At 46.8% G+C, this 25,237-nt stretch overlaps 7 protein-coding genes across 7 annotated transcripts; 4 read left to right on the forward strand and 3 right to left on the reverse strand.

The window, feature by feature from the left end:
- Positions 1–196: 196 nt before the first annotated feature.
- Positions 197–2,363, reverse strand: ACHE_41006A (sodium:solute symporter family protein; the record flags this gene model as incomplete). Its single annotated transcript, XM_043279268.1, has 4 exons — positions 197–1,393; positions 1,546–1,715; positions 1,768–2,029; positions 2,079–2,363. 4 exons carry the CDS (start codon positions 2,361–2,363, stop codon positions 197–199), a joined length of 1,914 nt encoding a protein of 637 aa, XP_043136964.1.
- A 3,777-nt stretch (positions 2,364–6,140) lies between these two features.
- ACHE_41007S (FAD-binding oxidoreductase) lies at positions 6,141–7,851 on the forward strand (the record flags this gene model as incomplete). The annotated part of the gene is made up of 5 exons (XM_043279269.1): positions 6,141–6,224; positions 6,281–6,713; positions 6,764–7,253; positions 7,303–7,523; positions 7,574–7,851. 5 exons carry the CDS (start codon positions 6,141–6,143, stop codon positions 7,849–7,851), a joined length of 1,506 nt encoding a protein of 501 aa, XP_043136965.1.
- A 228-nt stretch (positions 7,852–8,079) lies between these two features.
- ACHE_41008S (uncharacterized protein) lies at positions 8,080–9,254 on the forward strand (the record flags this gene model as incomplete). The annotated part of the gene is made up of 4 exons (XM_043279270.1): positions 8,080–8,893; positions 8,941–9,067; positions 9,112–9,168; positions 9,212–9,254. 4 exons carry the CDS (start codon positions 8,080–8,082, stop codon positions 9,252–9,254), a joined length of 1,041 nt encoding a protein of 346 aa, XP_043136966.1.
- A 46-nt stretch (positions 9,255–9,300) lies between these two features.
- ACHE_41009A (Dabb family protein) lies at positions 9,301–9,775 on the reverse strand (the record flags this gene model as incomplete). The annotated part of the gene is made up of 3 exons (XM_043279271.1): positions 9,301–9,459; positions 9,529–9,639; positions 9,704–9,775. 3 exons carry the CDS (start codon positions 9,773–9,775, stop codon positions 9,301–9,303), a joined length of 342 nt encoding a protein of 113 aa, XP_043136967.1.
- A 304-nt stretch (positions 9,776–10,079) lies between these two features.
- On the reverse strand, positions 10,080–11,019 carry ACHE_41010A (uncharacterized protein; the record flags this gene model as incomplete). The annotated part of the gene is made up of 3 exons (XM_043279272.1): positions 10,080–10,351; positions 10,410–10,953; positions 11,017–11,019. The coding sequence occupies 3 exons, from the start codon at positions 11,017–11,019 to the stop codon at positions 10,080–10,082; spliced, it is 819 nt and encodes a 272-aa protein (XP_043136968.1).
- Positions 11,020–14,491: 3,472 nt separating this feature from the next.
- On the forward strand, positions 14,492–15,467 carry ACHE_41011S (ATP-binding protein; the record flags this gene model as incomplete). Its single annotated transcript, XM_043279273.1, has 2 exons — positions 14,492–14,792; positions 14,854–15,467. The coding sequence occupies 2 exons, from the start codon at positions 14,492–14,494 to the stop codon at positions 15,465–15,467; spliced, it is 915 nt and encodes a 304-aa protein (XP_043136969.1).
- Positions 15,468–15,483: 16 nt separating this feature from the next.
- On the forward strand, positions 15,484–16,437 carry ACHE_41012S (uncharacterized protein; the record flags this gene model as incomplete). The annotated part of the gene is given in 4 exon segments (XM_043279274.1): positions 15,484–15,520; positions 15,535–15,587; positions 15,694–15,998; positions 16,191–16,437. The coding sequence occupies 4 exon segments, from the start codon at positions 15,484–15,486 to the stop codon at positions 16,435–16,437; spliced, it is 642 nt and encodes a 213-aa protein (XP_043136970.1).
- Between the last annotated feature and the right edge of the window lie 8,800 nt (positions 16,438–25,237).

Below are 25,237 nucleotides of genomic sequence, written 5' to 3' on the forward strand. Positions count from 1 at the left end.
TTGTCGTATGGGGTCGAATGAACATCTCCACTGTGTATATATTTACGTTAAACATACATTTTGCGATAAATATGACATCCAGGTTTGTAGAGCATCCTATGTGCAAATCATTTTATCCTATTTTAAACATGCTATGTATCATCACGCTCTGTTGAAAGCACCAAGTTCTATATACAACAAATACAACAAAAGTATATTACTTCCTCAAAGCAGACCGAATACTCCCTCTCAATCCCCGGAACCCCTTCGCAATAGCATGCCGCCCATCATACAGGGGGAAAATTACAACACCTCCAAACGCAACAAACTGCCAAATAATTGCAACAGTAACCCATCCCGCAAAGAACGGCTTGTTAAAGATCCAGTTGCGGTATAGTGGCAGCGGCCATAGCACCCATGTTAGCAAGAGGATGGTTACGAACATGATCCATGCGATGCGGTACCAGCGGTGCAGGAGGCGGAGCGTTTCGGCGTCGAAGGGGGAGCTGACGTTGTCGAGGTCTGTTGTAGGTCTTGTGGATGTTGTGGGATGTTTGTCATTTTCGGAGGACTCGTGCTCTGATTCGGTTTCGTTGGGGGATGAGGACGGAGGAGAAGCGGACTGGTCGTCGGCGAGTTCGATGCGGAGGAAATTGCGCCAGTCGAAGACGTAGGGCTTGTAGAATGAGATGAGGACGGAGTATAGTGCTGGTGAGAAGAGTGCAGTTATAGCCCCGTAAATAGCTGGCGCTTGCTCCTGCGTCGTGTCCATATTGAGGACGCCGTACATCGAGTACGTTGCTCCTAGCCAGACTGCTATTCCCGAACCCATACCGAGGATCGGAGCAACCACTGCGGCGAGCCGCGTCTGGCGAGACCAGGTCAAGGTGAAGATAAGCGGCATAATACCAGGACAGGTTAGCATGGGAACAAAGTAATTGATCCAGTTCATGTTAGCACCACCGTAGTTAAGTGCGAGGGAGAATCCTGCGATGAAGACGCCGTGGAAGCACACGGCCAGATGGCTAACGCTAACCACTCGCTTATCGGTGGCTTTTGGATTGATGTATGTCTTGTACAGATCGTAGGAGAGGATACTGCTAACCGCGATCATCGACGAGGAAACAGTACTGGTCAGGGCCATGAACATCAAGAGGAAAAAGCCTACCACACCGCCACTGCCCAGTAGAGCTTTGATGGTGTAAGGCATCACGAAGCCAGTAAGCACTTGATCTTGCGTAAAGGGGTTAGGATAGGTCGGGAAGACGGGAAGAGTATGAATGACGCGGCAAGAAAGACCAATAACGGTGCCCAGGGCCCAGGGGACGCCGAAGATGCACAGTGCTGCCAAGTTATATCCGGGGACCGTAGCCTTCACTTCTGTTGCAAAAGACTTCTGCCAGAATGCGGTGTCCTGCGAGGATTAGCAATTAGTCAGGAGGAAAGTAAGAAAAAGGGACTTGCCATGACGACGAGAGCAAGATTTCCGAATGCCAGATCAAGACCAAACATAACACCACCCTTAGATTTCATCGTCAGAAGCGAGCCAGCATAATTGCCACTCACATGATCCTCAAGAGCTATCACTTTGTCGTATAGTCCGTATAGTCCACCAATCTGTTCATGAACGAGGACACCAAACGTAAACCAGAGGATCAGGATAAGCGCGATAGCCGTATGGAAGAAGTCTGTCAGGAAGGTGGCTTTCAGACCTCCAACGGCCGTATATAGCACAACTACTCAATTAGCTTCCGTTCGTTTCTTTCTGGCTTGGTGATTGGTACTAACCTCCCAACGGAACAAGAATGGTTGCCGCCGCAAAGTGCATTCCCGAAATACCATTGATCAATTGGGAGCCGGTCAGGATCATGCTGGAGCATCCAAAAATGTTCTGAATAAGGTTCAAGCAGATAAAAGCAATATGCCCTATCTGTCCGTACCGCATGCGTACGATCTCGAGCGAAGTGTGCGCGTAGGGCACACGGATCTTGGACAGAACGCCCATCACGGCCATCAGAGCGATTTGGAAGCAGAGGGCCGATCCATACCACTATACAATCGTCAGTAATCGACATATTTATGAGTTTCGGAAAAAGTACCATTGGGGCAGAAAGGCCAAACCGATAGCAATTGAGAGCCGAAGACACGGTCTCGTTAATCCACATCCACGACGAAAACACCGCTGAAGCTGTTAAACCAGTTCCCACTGTACGATTGGCGACCATGAACATCTCTGATTTTCCCGAATCCTCCTCAAGGTAGACCTTTTGTAATTTGACCGCGATCAAGATGACACAGCAAAAGAGCACGGCGAGACCGATGAGTAGGCCATACGCCGTGCCCTGCGGTATGAGCGTGATATTGCCGTAGTCGATTGCACCCATGTTGACGATATTTGCATAAAATTTCCCGGTAACATTTTGGTGAGAGATGAAATTGCAGGTACTTTATTGATTTTGGCAGCTTCTCGCGCATGGCGGTGGGGGAATGGCGTTATGACAGACGGTTTCGTCCAGGGCGATGGCGTGCAAATAGGGCCCGATTGCAATGAGATAGGCATTCCTGCCCACTCAAATTGTACAATTGAAGCATTTTTGAGCGGTTATATGCGAAACATGGTATTTACCAGTCGCTGCTGTTGTAATAACCTGTTTATTGTATTCAATTGGGCAGCGCTTATTCCCAACCGATGTTGATTGTTTCGGTGCAATCCCGTCACCACGCCGCAATAAATAGAGAATCCGGAGTATTAATATAGAGCGATGCTTTCTTCAACAAACTTAACCATAAAAACTGAAAAAAAGGCCCGACGTAGCCAAGACGGGTCCTGAATGCCAATTGTGACCTCTGAATGGCGTAGAAGAATAGTATTGTCAGTGGCATCTCGCCAAGTTCTCTCATTCGTCGCGAGTCTGATTGCAACAGATTATCCCTGTCTGTGCTTTTTCTCCGACACGTGCGTCAGGATCTAGACTTGCGTGTCTCAAGTCGCCACATAAAGGCACCATGAGTATTGAGTATAGCACTTCCAAATCGAGTACTTCTCAACGGACACGGGCGGAAGTCCGATATGAGGTGCGAGGCCACTGCGCAAGAGCCATCTTCATCCTTTACATTCTCATTTCCCAGCCCTTAAACTGTCGGACAGCCTCCGATGGCTGTGCGTTCTTGAAGTATCCGAAAACCTGGTCTATACCATTGCGTTGGCTGAGAAGCACAGGAAAACTAGGCCGATCCCGTGGCAGGCCTGGGCTCAGTCGCCACAGCTCTTGCAGTGCCTTCCATACTTGTAGCTCCAGCAATATCCTCTTCATGGTAGAGAATTGTATCTGCTATCGAAGTCGGGATCGAGTATGCGACTGAGGGAGCGTAGTAGGAGGCCGTCGCGACGAGGTCGAGAGAGCCATCATCTAGCGTCGGGTTTCTGGATCCCCTATGTTCTTTTCGTCAGATAATCCTTCAAGCAGATCACAATAGAGACTAATCAATACCTCACAGCTATTGTCAATAGGATGATGGCGGTTGTTACGTCGAAGCACGGTGGCCAGATGGTGGAAGAAGAAACCGCATCAGTCATGTGATTAGGGTCACCTGCTTCCTTCCTAAAGTGAATGGCATGTCAGTCAATAACACTGCCTCTAATAGTTCAACATACGACGAATACCTGCCTTGGACATCAACATTCACTGTCTGCTGAAGCAACACAACACATATGACGCTTCTGGCCATCGCCCAGCAAAATCCCTCTTGAACCCTGTTTCCTTGTGCTACTGATGCCATTGGACGTATCACTACCCCGCGTTATGGTGCTCGATTCACTGTGATATATACCCGTTTCTTCTGCTTGTTGAGAATCCCAGAATCCCAGACTCGACCTATCCATCAGAGCAGCTGCGATCCTACGTACTAAACACGAAACAGCAGTTCCAAGCAGCAAAATATCCAAGATGGTCATCGCACAAATTTCCCAAGGCATCCAGTCTACAGGCCGCTGGATTATACAGAACCGAAATAAGTGGTCTGCCCCTCTGGGTATGAGAAGCTATCGTCCTTTCATTCTATGCCGTTCTCTTTACCTGTCTTTTACTGGTACGGAACCTAACAGATAACAGACAAAGCAAAACGCAAAATCACCATCCTCCGACGCTCTCTCATAACTCATCAACCTGTTTGGTTTGCGGGTGGAGGTGCGGCGTATACAACTGTGGGCGCGGTTTATTTGACGCTACGGTACCTACGGCGGATTCGGTGATGGCCTAAGACAGATGAATAGGGAGAGTAACTTGGGAGGAATACTTGTCTACCGGAAGGGCTATAGCCATACTTGTGATCAGTTGATGTGCCATGGTCGATATCGGAGCCAGGGTCTGCGGAGATGGTCTCATGTACATGGTATCTTCTGCGGAGAACTGGTGAAACCACATGACACCATATGTGGAACAGCTGCACTACTATGCCGTGATGTGACGTACGTCGTGCCATATTCTGGGGAAGATACACAGTTGTTACAGAGAATGAAGATGCTGGAAATACCCCGGTTTCCGGTAACCTATGAAGCTGGTTCGATTTGCCTTTCAGAGCATAGCGTATGGTCGTCACGAGACATTGAATGATTGGTATTCTGTGAATCTCAAGTCACAAGACATCACCAGAAAATATATTGAGCCCGTAGGCCGAAAGAGAACCCTCATATGTACTATCATCCGGCACCCCCACGACTCCGAGCATGGCCGTAGTTCGCGCTAAACACCATTGTATATCCAATTGCTGGTCTGTTGACAAGAGTACAACCAACATGAGACACAGGTTGGAGAGAGCTGAGGAGAAAGAACGAGAGAGTATGAGCAGTCAACAAGATGGGATAAAAGGCGTACTAAGGCACTGTCGTCTATACTTACCTGCATAAATAGCCCCTTAAGTTATGCAATGCATCAGCATAATTATGACCCCGATATTGGGTTAAAAAAGTTCACACGCGAAATGCAGAATTTTGAACAAATTGTGCAGCAGTGCGGTTTGAGGTGCAGTCAAATTGATTCATCCATAGCATACACGAGACGGTTTGGCCTGTGCTTGAACATGGAGCTATTAATCTCTGCGAATCGCACAAAAGCTACAGGACATAGGCTTGAAGGACGCAATCGCCCAAAGGCGCAAGAAGACAAGAATCCAAGTGTAAATCTCTATTGCTATCGATTGGACTATCCACAACCTATTTCACGACTCGGTTGAGCGTCTTCCTCAAAAACTCCGACACGGCAGTCTCTCTTCCTTGAAGACATCGAATGGTAAAAAAAAAAAGAAAAACTGTACAGAGTACAAAAAACTCGAATTAGCCATCAGCCAGACAATTGATGTGTGGATGATTGTAATCGAAAGGTTTTTGGAGCAGCTCAGAGACCCGTCTTGAAATGGCTCGTGGGTGAGTTTTCCCCATGGTTAAGGAGTAAAATCGGTCCTATCATATAGCATCATGTGCTGCTTTGCGTCGAGGTGTGTAGGTGGTGTAGGTGGTGGGTGTCCGCTGGTAACGACAATGGGTAACATACCAATTGAGAGGGACTACGAAGTGTCCCTGTTGCGAATAGTTAGTTCAATGGCAATTGCACCACAACTGGTCGAGGTATTGACAGAAGAGCCATCATGAAGGCTGTTGAGAGAGGAAGAAATGAAGAAAGGATCTTTCCTGATCGGAAGACTTTTTAAAGGCGCAGTGGACCCCAGGGTTTGCCCTGTTTGCAATGTTTGATGATGACATAACAATTTACTATTTTCTATTTGGGACATTTATTCACGTGATTTTTCTACAGATGGTCGACTCCGACTTCTTTCCATACTACTCTGGCATCCATAGTATACAGGAATCACATTCATACTTGTACATCTTTTCTTTCCAGTCAGTCTAACCGAACCGGGATCGCCATGTCCTGCCCTGCTAGCGCCCGCTTGTCGAATACGAGGAACCAATCCCAGCGATGCTCTCCATTCCTACTAGGGTGATAATAGGCTGATCTATATGCGAGCCGCGTTACATGGAAGATATCCTCGTATCAGTCCATTGTAGTGAGGGGCAGTCAACAACAGCCTAAAAAATCCTTCAGAATCCTTCCAGGGGGGAGCATCCTGCTTCCTTCTTTGCTCTATCGAGATCAACCGGCCCCATGAAGTTCTGTCCTAGCATCTCGGCCTTGCTGTTCAGCGCTCCTCTCCAAGCAGAAACTGGAGTAGGCGTTGCTGACTCGTGTGTATGTATCTCATATGCTGCTATGATAGAGTGACAAAAATAACTCAATGCATCCAGTGTGCTGCCTTATCAGCCAGCTCCGTGGGCCACCAGGTTGTTTATCCTCACCACCAAGCTTTCGTCGAATCTGTCGTGTCCTATTACTCTCACAGTGTACGCCTGTCGCCAACCTGTATCGTCCAACCGGAATCCGTCGAAGATGTGTCGGCAGCCGTGTCGACGTTGGTCCAAGAGGGTGGTTCTTTGTCCTGCAAATTCGCCGTCCGTAGCGGTGGCCATACCATTTGGGCTGGAGCTGCAAATATTGAGGATGGTGTGACAATTGATCTGTCAAAGATGAATAGTACGACTTACAATCCTGAAAATAAGACGGCATCTATCTACACCGGGGCTAGATGGGCATCTGTGTACAAGGCGCTGGAGAAGGATAAGGTGATCGTGGCTGGTGGCCGTGGCGGACCTGTGGGTGTTGGAGGATTCTTGCTTGGAGGTGAGAGATATGCAGCATTATTCAAGGCGCTCTTTTCTGAACGGGGATAGGTGGAAATTCTTTTCATTCCGCAAGAGTCGGTTTCGCATGTGACAACGTCGTCAACTACCAAGTCGTCCTGGCCAACGGTGCCATTGTCGACGCCAACCGCAACACCAACCCAGACCTATTCAAAGCCCTAAAAGGTGGCTCAATCAACTTTGGTATCGTGACTCGATTCGACATGAAAACGATGCCTTATGAGGGCATCTGGGGCGGCGTGGTCACATATGACTGGTCAACTGCGTATAAACAGATTCCTGCCTTTGTGCGCTTTACGGACAACATACACAAGGACCCATATGCATCATTAATCACCATGTGGTGGTATGATTCGAAGACGAACACGAACTCAGTTGTTAACGCACTGCATTACACCAAGCCTGTGCCCTACCCTGCGGCCTACGACGAGTTCAAGCAATTTGCTAACACGTCGGATGGTGTTCGAATTGATAGCCAATACAACCTGGTGGAAGAATTGTCGCAGCCGGGCGATTCTCGGTATGTTATATAGAGGCGATTGACCCAATTCGAGCTAATGAGATTGCAGAAATGTCTTTGTAACCGGCACGCATGTCAACAATGCCGAGATCATTCGCAAATGCGCAGAGCTACACGAACAAGTCATCGAAGAGGCCAAGAAGTACGCGAAAAGCAAGTCATGGACCATAGTGATCATCGTGCAGCCATGGCCGAAATTGTTTACTGAGCGTGGTTCCGAAAATGGCGGAAATGTTTTGGGCTTGGAGCGTTTTGACAAGAATTTAATTCGTACGTTGCCTTTATCCACCTGGCACTTGATCGTTCTAACAATGCTGCAGAAACACTCTATGACTACTGGTGGGACGATGAAGCAGATGATGAGCTCTTCCATCGTCTGGCAAGGTCCATCCACCAGCAAGTGGATGGATACGCGAAGATGATCAATGCGGATAACGAGTTTGTCTACCTGAACTATGCCGACAAGAGCCAGAATCCGTTGAAGGGATACGGAGAAGAGAATGTAAAATATATTCGGCATGTGGCGAACAAGTATGATCCGCATGGCGTCTTTCAGTACCAGGTGCCTGGAGGGTTCAAGGTCTCGAATGTGAACTGACCTGCCGGTGTGGGTGTGTAATGTGATAATGAGTTACATACATTCATGGCTACTAGCAATCCATATATTGTCAATAGTGTTAAATTAAAGATGATGTCTGCAATACAATTCGGACACATGTATAATTTCGCAGCAAATGCTCTATCCCAACAATGGAATTACCTGATTCGGATACCCACAATATCAAATCAACCCCACCGATATCCCGACATTCTCCCAACAACCACCATGACTTCCAACGCCAGCCCAGACCTCGACAGCAACCAAATAGACCCCAATGTAGCCGCCAGTAAGCTCATTCCCCTCCCAGTCCCCAAACGAAAGCTAATAACAGACCTCCCCCCGGTCCACGCGGTCACAACAACCCGCCACGGCACCAGCTACTGGGCCACCACCAACACAGCCCGCATAACCCTCACCCTCCCAGACAACTCCATAAAATCCTACTTCTTGAAAACCCTCACAAATGACCTAGGCAAGAACATCCTCTACGGCGAATACACATCCATGCAGGAAATCCACCGCGTAGTCCCAGACTTCGCACCGAAACCAATCGCCTGGGGGACTTACCAGAATAACCCCGAGACACACTTCTTTCTCTGCGAGTATCGCGATATGGTTCTTGCTAGGGATGAGATGCCTGATCCGGGGAGGTTTACGGAGAGATTGGCGGCGTTGCATCAGCGCAGTCAGCGTCAGAGTCTGGAGGGGAAGTTCGGGTTTCATGTTCCTACGTATAGTGGGTATTTACCACAGTATACTGGATGGGAGAGGAGCTGGGAGGTGTTTTTTTCGAAGAGTTTGCGTGTCGCGCTGGATTTGGAGATTAAGGCGAAAGGACACGATTCTGAGTTGGATGTGCTTGTGCCGGTTGTTTTTGAGAAAATTATCCCGAGGTTATTACGGCCACTGGAGAGTGAGGGACGGTCTGTGAAACCAGCATTGGTGCATGGGGATTTGTGGTATGGGAATTCGGGGGTTGATAAAGTGTCCGGGGAGTGTTTGGTTTTTGATGCGTGTTGTTTTTATGCGCATCATGAGTGTAAGTCCCACTATTACCGTGGACTAGTGCTTTGGCTGATGAGATAGATGAATTCGGGCAATGGATGCCGGCGTGCAATCGGTTTGGAGAGGAATATCGTGCGGCGTATCGGGAGCTTGTGAAGCCTTCGCCGCCGGAGGAGGATTATGATGGGCGGTTAGATTTATATAAGCTGTGAGTGTTATTCTTATTTAAAGGGAGCATTGCTGATGAAGCAGGCGGTTCAATACTCATGTTTCTGCGCTGTTTACGGATGATATATCGCTGAGGAAACAGTACGTTTCTCCCCTCCTTGTCGACCATTACTAACAGCGACAGAATGATAAACGACATGAAAGGCCTTGTCAGCCGATATGGCTAAATCACATCAATTCTCCATCTATAGATAAATAGACAAGGCAATACCATCAAACAACAACACCATGCGTAAAATCAACGACCTGAACCTTCTCCACCAACTCAACCACTCTCTTCACAAACGCCAGATGCGAAGGGTCCTTATGGCAATAGTACTCCCTATCAGCCTCGTTTTCAAATTGAACTACGAATGCGTGCGTGATACCGTTCTTCTTTAGTTAGTATGCACTCTCGACAAACAAAGGAAGGAAGGGAGAATGGTAAAGGGGAAGGGCTACCTGAATCCCCTCAATCGAGTTATCTTTTCCACCCGTAACAGACTTGAGATAGGGTTTTTCGGTCTTGGGATGGAGGCATGTGTGTGCTAATGCGAGCATTCGGTGGCAGGTCTGGCGTTGTCAGTTGTTCTTCATTGATACGGAGTAGATATGGGGTGGGGGGAGGGGAGCGTACATCTTTCACCACGTCGGGGGAGACGTCGGATTTAAATTGAAATTGGACGATGTGTGTGATTCCCATGATCATTGCTATACAGATATACCGACTGGTTTGAAGTGCGATAGATATTGATGAATCGCGGTGCTATGAAGTCAGATTAATAATGATAGCGGGGATGAGGGGTATTTATTGTGCTGGGATATCGGGATGCCAAAGACCAAAAAATTCAATTCCTCGATTAACGCCGAATGATAAGAAACCAATGCTATATTCAAGAATTGCCGGACAATCAAAGGCACATGGGGCATACCAGATGCTCGTGCAATATTAACCAATTACCAACCCAACCCGAATCCACTAGACCGCTAGGACGACTCAACAACAATGATAATTAACCAAAGACACGCTGCATAGGGAACGCTTCCATATTACCCACCACCATAGACAGATTGTTTCCAAACTTATTCGCCGAAATGGTAGCCTTGACCCGAGCAGTGTGCTCCCAGTTCTGCACCCCGACATTTCCTATGATAATGGAGGCTTGATCAAGGGTGATATTATCGGTGAATTTAGCGTCCAGCTTAGGCGATTCATCAACTTGCTCCTGAGGTCTGACCAGGCCCAATTCCTGAAGTTCGGTGTGTCCAAGTACCAATTGGCCATCTGCGGGATATTGTTAGCGACTCGAAATAAATGAAAGTGTACAGATACCATCGCTTACTTCTCTCCGGCTGTCTGCTTTGCAACTGACTGGCAAGCTGAAGACCTGTGCCAAGGATCTTCTGGCACTTGCGGTTCGTGTCCATCAAGAGATCGTAGGAGACCTTGAATCCCTGATTTAAGTTTCCCATAAGACCAACCTGCGCGACGGAAATACGCAACACGAGTTCATTCTGAGCACGATCTAAGCGCAGCAGAATCTCAGACAACTCCGCGTCGTCCTTATCACCGTTCTTCATAGCACTGAAGAACCGACGAACGCTACCGTGTTGCTGCCCGGATTGAAGTCGGTCAAAACATGCTTCCAGCTCATTCGCGATTCCGATAATCACCACACAATGCTGTTCCACTTTAGCGGTTTGTAGAGGGCGTTCGTCGCGGACTAGAGAGAGGGACTGGTAGATGCTGTCGAGCTGGGTGGCGACCTGTTTCATGGTCTTTGATTTTCCGCGGACACGGTCTCGGGCGGTATCGATCAGTTGGATGGCCTGCACGACGTTTGTGACGATTCCTGCCACGGCGGAGATGGTACCGATAACTTCCGCCTGTGAGTGGATATAAAGTTAGCATATATAATTCGAAGAGATGCTGCAAGAGATTATAGTAACCATTTTTGAGTTATTTCACGGTCAACGCTCAACAGAAATATGAATACTCTGGTTGGATGGAAGTGAACTATAGAAAAGGACCAAGAAGTAAGATTCCAGCTGGGTTTAAAATCCAATTTATACCCCGGGCATGGGTGGTATTGAGTCCGCATTGGTGAGATGTCAACTCCAGCGCTTACCCGAGACACCGGATTGGCCACAGATTTGATAACTTTGCGGCGGCGCGTATCCGAACACATATTGTCTTATACTTAGACACCTCAGTCTCGTAGCTTTCTCGAAACTATCATGATCATCACTGCGAAATTCGACGGGTTGACGATCACGGTACGACAGCGACTCCTGGGACGGCGTTAAGCGCTTGGGGTCAGTTGCTGGCGTTTATAGACATAATTCGAGCTCTAACGGTCTAAACCCAGTACTTTTGCTATAACCGGGGAGAAAATCACGACTGGATAAGAGAAGGGATGGAAGTACCCTTTAACTACCTGAGCTGATTGGCCATGATTCCGTAGAGTCATTAGGGCTCTACTCCGTTATCCAGATTCAGAATGAATGTAGATTAATCATCCACCTCAAGTCAATTCGAATCCGACTGCTCTCTTGAAATGGCCGGGTCGAGGTTGCGTTGTTGCAAGTCACCTGATATCCAGCATCGCTCCTTCCCTTTTCATCACAACCACCTTCTGTCGCCTACGCCCCTCCAAATCTTTCCTGCTCCAGCTATGTTTCTAACCCGGTATTATACTCCTAGCTTTTGGAGCAGCGTTTCTCGACAAGTCTTCGAATTCGAACCAATTAGTTCACCATGGGCTCCCTGCTCGAGACCGATCCCCAATCCGATTTTGCACGCCTGATAAATACCAAAGAAGATTCCGTGACTGGCTCATGCATCTGGCTGTTCGACACTGATGACTATATTTCGTGGAAGGATGCTAGTCCCCAAACATTGTAGATCAACGGTGGCGCTGGAATGGGAAAGACAATGCTCATGATGGCAATGATTGAGGAACTGGCACGAATTTACCCTAGCCTAATGGAGCCTATGCCTTCGAGGACGTTGGCGTACTTCTTCTGTGACCGCAATGACCCACGATTGAGGACTGCGGCGTATGTTGCACGTGGTTTGTTGTTCAGTCTCGCGGCGCACGGAAGACATCAATTCTCTGCCACGATAAATGGCATCTATCAAGCTACCCGTGGCTTTTGTGATGACGTTAATACTTTCTATACCATGGCCAGAATGTTGCAGAATGCCATGAAGGTCGCCTCGTACTTCGGTTGCCAGATCACTTTCGTTGTCGATGGCTTGGACGAGTGTGAAGAAGGACTACCGCAGCTTCTGGACTATATTGGACATACAATTACCCGGCACGGAGTCAAGTGGTTGATCTCTAGCCGACCTCGTTTGGATTTCAAGGACCGACTGACGCGAGCGGGAAGATTTGGGATCTCAACCTTGAATAAAATGCCAAATTCGTATTCCCGATAGTCGAACGCTATATCGATACAACCGTCAAGACGATCGCTGACACTAAGCGGCTGAACAAGAAGACCACCCGTTTGATCATTTCCCTTCTGAATGATGGAGCAAATGGGACTTAATGGGACTTTCCTTTGGGTGTCACATGTCTGCAAAGCCCTTGAAGCCCCAAACAATGAAATGCCTGAACTGCCTGCGAATCTGGGTATCACAGCACATCGCCATATAATGGAGCGTTAGCGTAACCTATACGCATTTGCTCCCCAATTGTTATTGGTGTATCTTCGCAAAGCCACGCCCACATGGAGCTCATGTCCGCAGTAAATACAAGCAGCGCAGGTGCATCTTGCCAAAGCAAATAATGGTCGCAAGATAACACCACTGGCCGAAGAGTCTCAGCAGGCCTTCCTCAAAGAGAAACTCCAGAGCTGGGTAACGGCCCAAAGAAGGCTTATGAAGAAGCGGCTAAGGCTACAGAGATCCTCACAAGGTATCAATGGCAATGAGTATGGTACCATGTAGCCTCTCGTACAAGGACATCAAGAATCATGGGTGCTTCTACATTTCAGATTATGGGATTGCAATCAATGTCACAATTAGCATGGGAACCAAAAAAATAAAACAAGATTCAAGTACAGAATGTCTTGCTCGCCAAAAAATAAAAAACATTCAACAGCCGAAATTCGCTGGTGGCCACCCAAACAAGTACTAACCGGCCGGCGTGTGGCTTAACTGCGGACAGTAGTTAGAAAGCCCTTAGTCGGTTGTGTTCCTGGGAACGTTGAGCAAGCTCCTTGTTTGACCAGATCTTACCCAGAAGCGGACTGGAACTTCAGCCGAACTTAATCTAGATAAATTCATTTGACCGTCAGATTGATGATGCTAGCGCTTGGATTGGGGGTTTTCGCACCGGGTGTGAGTGGCCGTAGAGTATCGCACCCCTCTATAGAGCGCCTACACTAGTCGCGCGAGTGCCAAGAGTTCACACCACCGCGCACCTTTTAGGAATACCCACCCGACTATTGACCGTACACAAGCCACCTAATCCGCACGGTCAATATTTAAAAGAGCCCTAACCTCCAATTTTTTTCTGGAACCAAGAAGTGGGGCTGGTGTGGGTGATAGGGTTGCAACCTCTATAGCTTTCTAGCACCAGGGGTGCAATGTTGACACCAGGGATGCGATGCAATATCCGAAAATGGAAGTCCTCGGCATTGGGGGTGCTCAAAGGGAAAAACAGGAGTTGATTATCATAGCCCAGCCAGGACACCGTATGAGAGAGTACACACCTCGTCGTGGACGCACACCCACCTTCTAACTAGCTAATACGTATATCCACCGATGTATACAGTCCGGGCTCCTTGGGCAATTTGGAGCGGAACACAGTGAGGAAATAGGTCAGGCAAAGCACTTAGGCCTTTGGGTAAATAGCAGCTAAAGAGGGCCCGGGCAAGCCCAGATTCTCAGGACTCTGAATGGAGCCGGGCCATGTACTCTGTACAATAACTTAGGTATCATGTCCCGCCGCTGGAATGACGTATGACATAATCAACCAATCAACCAATCAGCACACTAATATCACATGCTCACATTGCTTGGCGGCAACGGCGGCGGCGGTAGTATATTCTCCATCTCTAATGATCATCTTGCCCTCATCTTACTACATCCTATTCCCTGCCAAGTCCTTTCCTGATTGACTTGAAATAGTTCTGAATAGAGAACTAACACATATTGCTTGCCTGTATGTGTGACAAGGCCGTCAGCAACCCCTCTTGTTACAGTATTGTTTGCAGGCAGGTGCATATCTCGCCCTTATTAGGCAGGTGCAATCCTTGTTCTCGTCAGGAAGGTGGACTTCTAGTTATTATCTTCCAATGACCGCCGCAATCACCAGCTGAGTGCTCAACCCAATCCAATCTTTGACAATGTCTCGACGGCGTACTCGCGAGGTTATGGTGCGCTTTATCCGATGATCTTCAGAAGTCATTTCCTATGGAATGTGTTGCAGGCAAAGATAATATCAACACTCTCAAAAAGAAGATCTGGGACCGTTCACCAGCACGCTTTGAAGATACTATCATTGACTACAGTGATCTCAAGCTCTACAGCCCTGTCGTGCAACTCAATTATGAAGAGGAGTTTGATGTGAAAAATGGTGAATTCCTACGCCCACGCCGAATGATCACGTCCAACCCACTCTTCCCCGAAAGCAAGGATCCAGATGTGGATATTGTTGTTGTTGTGAGCGGAGGTGCCACTACACAGAAACGGAAGTGCTCGGAATCACGAAATGGTGAGAATATCCCATTCTTAATGATATTTTCATGCTTATAGTTAACAATTACATGTTACAGCGAATATACCTCGGAAACTGCCCATCACACAGCATCAGTTGATATGCCCTCGAGAACGTACAGTGTCAAAACTTGCGGCCATTTTGGATGACATGAACATAGTCCATGTGCGTGGAACTCCAGCCAGTGGGAAAACACGTCTCTCTGAACTTTTGAGAGACTACTATCGCAAAGAGGGAAGAAGAGCTTTCTTAATCAAAAGATGGGAAGGACTCAATTTTAAGAATCCTTGGGGCAGTCTTGTCGAGCTTGTTGAGAAATGGAATGATGAAGCACAGGAAGCTCCCACCACAACTTCACAATCAGAGCAGGATCTCTCTTGGGTTTTGACATCAAACACTGTTATTATTGTGGATGAGGCACAGGCGACCTACAGTGATGATACGCTCTGGAACACAATCTTCAAAGAGAGACTAACCCCTAATGTTTACAAATTTCGACTATGTCTTTTCTGCTCTTACGGCAGTCCAGCAACAGGCCCAGATCCAACATTCTTCACTCCAGTCAAGTTTTCTGACGAACAACGCATCTCATTGACGCCACAAAACCAGCAAGACTCACCACCTATTGGTCTATTTTATGACAAAGAAGAGTTCAGGGATGTCATTTCATGATTGCTTACATTTCATTATGAAGAGACATTCAATTTTGATGAAGGTGCCCTGGAGTATATATTTGCAGTAACAAATGGCCATCCAGGAGCGGTGACATCGATAGTTGATGTAATTTACGAGGTATGTGCTGAATTATCTCTTCAATTTTTTGTTAGTTGAATTAGTTGAACCTCATATTGGGGCATTTTGAGAGGCCATATTTGAGCAAAGAAGCTAACAGTTTCAGGCCTATCGCCATGACATCAAGCGTGGATGTATCAGGACCTTGACAGAAAATCATGTCATCTGGTTCCTGGAGGACACTGCCACAGTTTTTGACAAACTAAGAAGCAAGCCAGTTAATCGCTCTTTTCCAGATATATCAAGAGCTACAAATGGAATCTCAGTCATATTGAGCAAAATTACAGAAGGAAGTATTCCATTTGATATCAATGATGCAAGCATCAAGTTCTGTTACCAGAAAGGTTGGATTCACAGGGTAGCTCTGGATGGTGGTGATATTGCAGTTCTGCCATCACGCTTACATGAAAAGTAATTCTTCTCACAAGCCCCTATTGCTGTTCTGTTCTGACAATCTTAGATACATTGAATATTCAATTGGCACAATGTCACAGCCCCTGCCTGCCAGATTCGACTCACTACCAAAATTATGCAAGGAAATCCTCAGCAAATTCTCCATCATGAACTTAAGGCATTCAGCTGAGGGAAAAAAAAAATGTCAAGTGCATCACAACCCAGACCTGTGAAAGCCCAATACCAAGACGAATTCTACAGGGGATTTGTCCATGTAGCAGGGCAAGGTGTACCAATATCCAGTGAATGGTCAAGGACCAAGGATGGTCGAGTGGATTTCTATATCCCTGAAAAGAAATGGGCAGTTGAATTGTTGAGAGATCATGGAGAAGTCGATGAACATATCTCTCAATCAAGTCAGGTGGAAAGTATCATCCCTGGCTGGAGGAGAAGATGATTGAGGATTGGATCATAATCAACTGTGCGACTTCTTTGCCAACCAAAGGTGTGTTCTTACTCAGTGTTTAATTTAATAGCTATGGTCTATTCCACTAACAACTTGACAGAGTTCTCTGAGCCTAAGCTGTGGCACGCTGTGTTCATCAATGATTATTCTGAATTGCAGCTGTATAACCATCAAAAAGCTCTTATGATGTCTGTGCATCTACATAATTGAGGATCAGCAGGGATGATATGGCCATTACACTGCTTACTTGCGTCTTTCATTAATTGTGGTAGTTACCTTTGTTAGCTGTAGCCAACTTCTCGATTATCAAACAATCAGATGAATTCACTTGGTTTCCTTTGTCTTACCCATGTGGTTTCTTCTTCTTCTTTTTCCTCTTCAGGGCCGATTGTTACAGACCCCTAAGGCACTAATCTCACGTGATTATGCGGGGAGTCAAGGCAGAATCATTGGACTATAAGCTCTGGTAATAATGCAGGAAGGACAGGGATCATAGGTGATAGTTAACAGGCGCATCACGTGATCAACTACCATATACCATGGCTTGGCATTGGTAGATGGTATACAACTACCACAATCACTACCATCAGAATGGTAGTCCATATGGTATATAAGCGGAGGATATATAAGGACACTCATTCATGCACCTAGTTAGTTCTTCGCGATCAATTCAAGTCTTACAGCATTGGTTACCTTCTAGTTTCTGACTCGTCCGCACTTAACCAACAACCCAGTATACGTACTCGGTTGGCCTTGTTTCTCTACTCGTTACCTTTACCGTTCCTACTTGTTGATTATCTTACGGAGCCTGGAGGGGGCGATATACCCATCAACGACTATTGAACTACGGAGCCTGGAGGGGGCGACATACCCATCAACGCATACGACATACCGAACCGGACCCGGAGGGGCATTGAGCATACGACTACTTGGGAACACTTAAGGTAAGTGTTCAGTCTCGAAATACAACTAACTAGAACCCTAGGTACGACACGAGAGAAGCCAGGTTGTGACACATTGATCGCCAGTCAGTACGAGTCAGGTTTCGAGACTATATTGACTTAAAACACGAACTGAAACCATGTCCAACAACAGTAACAGCAACACCACTCCCAGGTCCTCTCGTGGATCTGAGGGACGAACTCCGACTTATGAAGAGCTCTTTGGAATGGTTAGCCAGCTGCAGGAAAGCATCACTACTTTGGAAGAACGACAGTCAGCCAAAGCTATCAAAGTTCGACCGCCGGAACCCTTTGATGGTACTCGATACAAGTTGCGACCCTTCATCACCCAGTTGGACTTGTATGTCCGCATGAACCGGAGCAAGCTCATCTTCGAATCCGACAAAGTCCTACTTGCAGCAACTTATTTGACTGGACCAGCATTTGATTGGTTTGAACCTACCTTGCGCGACTTCCAGGAGAGAGATGAACAATACCATAACGACAATACCACTGAGGTTTTCAGCAGCTTCACTGAATTTAAGAAACGACTCCAGGGAACGTTTGGAGATATCGACGCCACACGGAACGCTGAACGAAAGCTATGGCGACTCAAACAGACAGGATCAGTAGCCAAGTTGGTATCTGATTTCCAGCAGATCATCACCCATCTGAATTGGGACGAGACGATGTACATTGCGAAGTTCGAAGAAATGTTGAAACCAGAGATTCAGGAGAAACTAGTTTGGATGGAACGACCGACTTCATTGAACGAACTCTTTGAACGAGCTGTCAAGATTGACAACACCCTGTATGACCTTAGAGTCAGACAGAAGGAGTCAAGATATGGAAACACCTTCAGAGGAAACCCACGAACGAGCCACTATCGATCGAACGATAAACGACCAGCTCAACCACGAAGCCAAGGGTATGAAGATCCCTATGGACCACGACCGATGGAGCTGGATGCCACACAGCATAGGCCCTTCGTATCCGACAAGGAAAGAGAACGAAGAAGGAAAGAGAAACTTTGCTTCACATGTGGAAAGCCGGGCCACATGACGAAGGCATGCAGGCAACGACAGAACGTTAGGCCTCAGCAACAACGAGACGATAACAAGCAACTGCACGCTACCCAGGAGAGAGGAGCGTATGACACCACAGGAATTGTGAACCCTGAACTCAGAGCAACAAATGATTCTGGACGGCACATGCAAGAGGCTTCGGATGAGCATGGAGGACCATGGAGACCCAGAACTATGATTGTACCCAACCTGAGCCCATTGAGGAGGTTGATGGAAGAACAAACGACCCTCACGACAGAGGAAATTGATGAGATCATGAGTTCAAGCGAAGAAGAATATTGGCCCAACGAACGGACGGTGGGGTCCGACAGCGGAAGCGACAAAGCCCATATAAGGACGGATGGGTCCGAAAAAGCCATCAATGAGCCAGTTCATGAGAAATCACTCGGCGAACTGCCCAACCAAGATTGGCCAGTTAATGATTTCCTTGACGAAGAGTACGGTACTCAGTGGAATGGCCACGATCCCAACGTGGAGGAACTCCATGAGATACCGGAGACACCTCAGAACGCAACTCCCGAAAATGAAGAACATGAAGAACAGATTCTGGCAGAAGATAATGAGGGATACACGAAGTCCAGTGTGTATAGCCCTATCTCGAAGCAACAGCTATGGTCCAAGCGATATACGGAACAACGAAAAGCCGACGAAGAAACGAATACCGACGTTGCCGCGTACTTCATTGATGATGTTGTTATTTCACTTCAGGAGAACCCCAAGAGGCTCTCTAAAGGATTGAAGGAACTATTCAATGAATTGAATACATACTGCCCACATCAGAACTTGAAATGTTGGGAACGAACGAACGAAACTTGGGACGAACACCTACGGAAATGCGACCAGCACCCATACACGTGCCATTACTGTGGACAGAACAATGGAGAATTATGGGGATACTTACGAGACATCACCACCAAACGACTACGAGGCCCCATCCACAGCTCATGCAAGTACGATTGGTGTGATTGTGTGCACTATCGAGAGCACCCAAAGCATAGCCAATTACCTTGGACTGCGTGTTATAGCCATGCATGTGGAGAACACTATGATCGAAAGAAAATGGCGCATTATTTTCCAGAACGACCTAGGAAATACAACGACAGCTGTCCTTGTTGGGATTGGAACTGTGCATGCAGAGGATATCTACTGCATCCAGAGCATTCAAGTATGCACTGGACTGCATGTTATGAAGATGACTGCATAGTTCATTTTGAGATCAAGGATTATTACCCAAGTCCACGACGTCTACGGCAACCAAGATGGCAAGCAAGCCTATCAGCGACACAACGGGGATACCACTTGAAGTTTACGACACCAGTTCTCAATCAACTAGCCAGAGTGATGGTTGACTCAGGAGCTACTGGAAATTACATGGATCCTAGATTCCAACGACAATTGGGGATCTTAGGAATTGAGAAGGCGCAGCCAGAGCCTATCTCAGGACTGAATGGTGAGAATTTGGGAAGCCACCTGACGGTCGAATCGGGATTTGTCCCTATGGCTGTAGCGGAACATGAAGAAAGGATCAATTTCGACGTGACACCGCTGGGACAATACGATATAGTGTTGGGGATTCCATGGCTCAGGAATCACAACCCGGAAATCAACTGGAAAACTGGACAAATGAACTTTGTGAATTGCGATTGCCCAAGAACAACGAAAGGACCGAGTCAACGGGAGGCCGGGACCTCACCACGATCTACAGGCAGGAGACCTGGTAGATACGTGAAGCAACCAAGAGGTGGGTTGAATAACAGAGAAATGAATGACACAGCGACAAACATTGTTTTAGCAGCCACCAGGGCCTCAGAACGACATTGGCTGATGAATTTACCCGGATGGGCACCGGACACGACCCAGAAGTATTGCGAATACTTGATGGACGAGGATATATCCAAGAGATCAGCGCCGATTGAGGAATATCGCTCAGAAAGAGTTGATAGCAACCAAGAAGCATCAGACTCAGAGCTAGGCTCATGGGAATGGATTGACCATAAGGAGCTAGCAGCAACGACTCAGGAACCACAGATTCCACAGGAGTATATCGAGTTTCAGCACTTGTTCAAGCAGCCCGAACAACCTGAACTACCAGACCACGGACCACACGACCATCGCATACCCCTTATGGAAGGGAAGACACCGACATGCAAGAAGATTTACCCGATGTCAGAACGAGAATCGAAAATACTACGGGAATATATTGAAGAACAATTGGCAAAAGGATTCATCAGACCATCAACATCACCAGCGGGGCACGGAGTCCTATTTGTACCGAAAAAGATGGAAGTCTACAGCTATGTGCAGATTACCGACCACTCAACGCCATCACCATCAAAGATCGACACCCATTACCACGAGTTGATGAAATGCAAGACCGAATTAGAGGAGCAAAATGGTTTACCAAATTTGACCTTGTGGACGCCTACAATCGACTACGAATTGCCAGAGGAGAAGAATGGAAAACGACCATCAGAACGAAATATGGACATTATGAATATTTGGTCATGCCATTTGGGCTTACCAACGCACCAGCATCATTCCAACGATTCATCTATGATGTACTTGGAGTATATCTCGACATCTTCGTGATAGTCTACCTTGATGACATCTTGGTCTTCTCCAGCACCTTCGAAGAACATGTGCAGCATGTCAAAAAAGTACTGCAAAAACTTGAGGAAGCGAAGCTACGATTGAAGTTGAAGAAGTGCGAATTCCATGTTCAGGAAACCGAGTTCTTAGGACACTGGATCACTACAGAGGGAATCCAGATGGATAAGAACAAAGTTCAAGCAATCTTGGATTGGCCAGAGCTGAAGAACACCAAGGAAGTTCAGCAGTTTACAGGACTTGTGAACTACTACCGACGATTCTTGAAGGACTACTCACAATTCATGACACCACTGTTCAAATTGTTGAAAAAGGGACAAGAGTTTCAATGGGGACCAGAACAACGACAAGCGTTTCAACAAGCCAAAGAAAAAATTGTATCTGCACCAGCACTTGTGCAGTTCGACCCAGAAAAGGAAACCACAATTGAAACCGACGCATCAGACTATGCCATTGGTATGAGGATGACTCAACCAGGACCAGATGGAAAACCACGAGCCGTTGCATTCCACTCACGAAAACTAGTTCAAGCGGAGTTGAACTATGACATCCATGACAAGGAACTGCTAGCCATAGTGGTAGCATTCAAGACTTGGAGAGTTTATTTGGAAGGAGCACAACACACTGTACTTGTGAAAACAGATCACAAGAATCTGACCTTCTTCACAACAACCAAAGAGTTGACCCGAAGACAGGCCAGATGGGCTGAAGTACTATCGCAATACGACTTCAAGATCATCCACTGCAAAGGAAATGAGAATGGACAAGCAGACGCACTCAGTCGACGACCGGACTATGAGATCAAAGACCGAACGATCAATCCAGCGATATTGAAAACCAACGAAGACGGAACCATCAGCTACAACCACCAGGTGTTAGCAGCAACCATGCATACCTCGAACAAACCTTTGGAAAAGAAAATTGTCGAAGAAACACAAAAAGATAAAATGATCCAGGATATGATTGAAAACTCAGCAGAAAACGACAAATTGACCACAGATAACAATGGATTAGTGTACTTGCACAATCTCATCTATGTGCCAAAAAGCATGAGAAATGAGATCATCAGCATGCACCATGACACTCCACTCCACGGACATTTGGGAACAGAGAAAACAGCTGAACAAATCATGAGAAACTACTACTTCCCAAACACGCGAAAAGTTGTTCAAGAATATGTGAAGAACTGTGAAACTTGCATTCGAGATAAGGCAGCAAGACATCAACCCTATGGGAAAATGCAATCCCCGGATGCTCCAACACATCCATGGGAATGGGTTACCATCGACTTCATCACACAGTTACCGACATCACAAGGATATGACTCGATCACAGTCATCACAGATCGAATGACCAAATATATTCATTTGGTGCCAGCCAAAGGAACCATGACCGCAGCAGATATGGCACAGATATTCCTGAAGCATGTCATCACCAACCACGGAATGCCTCAGAAGATCACCTCAGACAGAGACAAACTGTTCACTTCAAAATTCTGGACGACACTCACGAACTTGATGGGTATAGAACACCGACTCACCACAGCCTACCACCCACAAGCAAATGGTCAAACTGAACGAACCAACCAAACGATTGAGCAATACCTACGGCACTACATCAACTATGAACAAGATGATTGGGTTAAATTCCTACCCATGGCACAGTTTGCATACAACAATGCAGAGCACTCAACACTCAAAGTAACGCCATTTTACGCCAATTATGGATACCACCCAGTGCTATATGAAAAGCCACGACCACAAGAGTCCACATCAGAAGCGGCAAATGAGACAGTCCAAAAGCTGAAGAACTTACACCACCAACTGTCAAGAGACATCGATTTCATGAACCTACGAGCGGCTATATATTACGACAAGCACCACGGAGAGGGACCTACCTTGAAGAGGGGGGAGAAAGTATTCCTGCTCCGCAGAAATATCAAAACAAAACGACCAAGTCAAAAGCTCGATCACCAGAAGATTGGACCTTTCACCATTGAAGAAAAAACAGGACCAGTGAACTATCGCTTGAAACTACCAAAATCAATGAAGCGCATACATCCAGTATTTCACATCTCGCTATTGGAACCAGCACCGAAAAACGCCATACCAACGGAAAACATCGAAATCGAAAGCGACGATGATGAATATGAAGTTGAACAAATTCTGGATTACAAGCAAGTCAACGGACGACCATGTTATCTGGTTAAATGGGAAGGATATGATACCTCAGAAAACACATGGGAACCTATCGCGAACTTGACGGGTTGCCACCAGTTGGTGAAGGAATACCACCAGCGACAGCAGAATCGAAATTCTCCCAGAAGGAAGGGGAATTCATCATCTGAGTCAAACTAGGATCATTTGACACAGCGGCAAGCTGAGCAGCTTCTTGTTCATCAACAAGACGCTCAAGCTCTTGAAGATCCTCAGCATTCAATGGATCTCTTTCATTCAACACACCCATAATGTTGGAATCATGATCCAACATCTTCCGACCACGCTCATTTAAGAACTTCCGACGTGTTTTTAGATTTTTCAGCTTTGCAAACAAAACCTCAAGTTGATTTTCGGCCTCATCAATCTGCGCATCCAACATATCACGATCACGATTCAAGGAATCCCATTGAGAATCAGAATGGAATCGGGGTTCACACTTCTTACCCCTGCGGGTACAAGCGGCACAGTTTCGACTCTTTGAATCCATAATACAACAAAAGCCACGCCGTTCACAAAAGGAACAAGGATTGTCAACAGGAACACCTTGCTTGTCAATTTCAGCAGCCTGCTTTTGAAACTCACGATATCGGTTACGAACTGCGGCACGAGACATGATGAGTCATGATAATAAAAGGAAGTTGGGCAGCCAGTGCTTACCTGGGAGATGCCACAGCTTTATGACTTTCGAGGACGAAAGCCTGAAGGAGGGGGAGGTAATGTTACAGACCCCTAAGGCACTAATCTCACGTGATTATGCGGGGAGTCAAGGCAGAATCATTGGACTATAAGCTCTGGTAATAATGCAGGAAGGACAGGGATCATAGGTGATAGTTAACAGGCGCATCACGTGATCAACTACCATATACCATGGCTTGGCATTGGTAGATGGTATACAACTACCACAATCACTACCATCAGAATGGTAGTCCATATGGTATATAAGCGGAGGATATATAAGGACACTCATTCATGCACCTAGTTAGTTCTTCGCGATCAATTCAAGTCTTACAGCATTGGTTACCTTCTAGTTTCTGACTCGTCCGCACTTAACCAACAACCCAGTATACGTACTCGGTTGGCCTTGTTTCTCTACTCGTTACCTTTACCGTTCCTACTTGTTGATTATCTTACGGAGCCTGGAGGGGGCGATATACCCATCAACGACTATTGAACTACGGAGCCTGGAGGGGGCGACATACCCATCAACGCATACGACATACCGAACCGGACCCGGAGGGGCATTGAGCATACGACTACTTGGGAACACTTAAGGTAAGTGTTCAGTCTCGAAATACAACTAACTAGAACCCTAGGTACGACACGAGAGAAGCCAGGTTGTGACACCGATATTCTCGTCTTATGGCTACCAGCCTACCTAGTTTAGATTGAGAATGCAATTTCGTTTTATCTATTAGTCCGAGCCCATGACAAGCAGGGCAATACTATTAGAGTCACAGATGAGTCAATAAATGAGAAGAGAGACTTATAGACATGTATCTGGAAAAGGTTTTTAATGGACACTATTGACAAGGCGCATATCCGGTCAGCTCTGATATACAGCTACACTACGCCTTTGGGAATAAACCAGAGATTATTGAAGATGGTATCTATCCTCCATGGTCTCGAAACTAAATTCTGATATGAGGCTTGGTCATAGGAGCTTTGAATCACCTGTGGATTTCAGCCTAGCTCACAGGCTAGTCGGTTGCGTTCCTGGGAGCCTTGAGCAAGCTCCTTGGCCCCAGATCAAACACAGAAGCGGACTGGAACTTCACCCGCACATAATCTAGATGGTTCCAATAGATCATCAGGATGATGCCAGCGCTTGGACCGGAGTAGAGAAAGGGGGTGGGGTTGGTCGCACTGGGTGTGGGTGGCCGTAGAGTATCGCACCCCTCTATGGAGCACCCACGCTAGTCGCGCGAGCACCATAAGTTGA

This window comes from Aspergillus chevalieri, chromosome 4 (assembly GCF_016861735.1).
Source record: "Aspergillus chevalieri M1 DNA, chromosome 4, nearly complete sequence".
Lineage (NCBI taxonomy): Eukaryota > Fungi > Ascomycota > Eurotiomycetes > Eurotiales > Aspergillaceae > Aspergillus > Aspergillus chevalieri.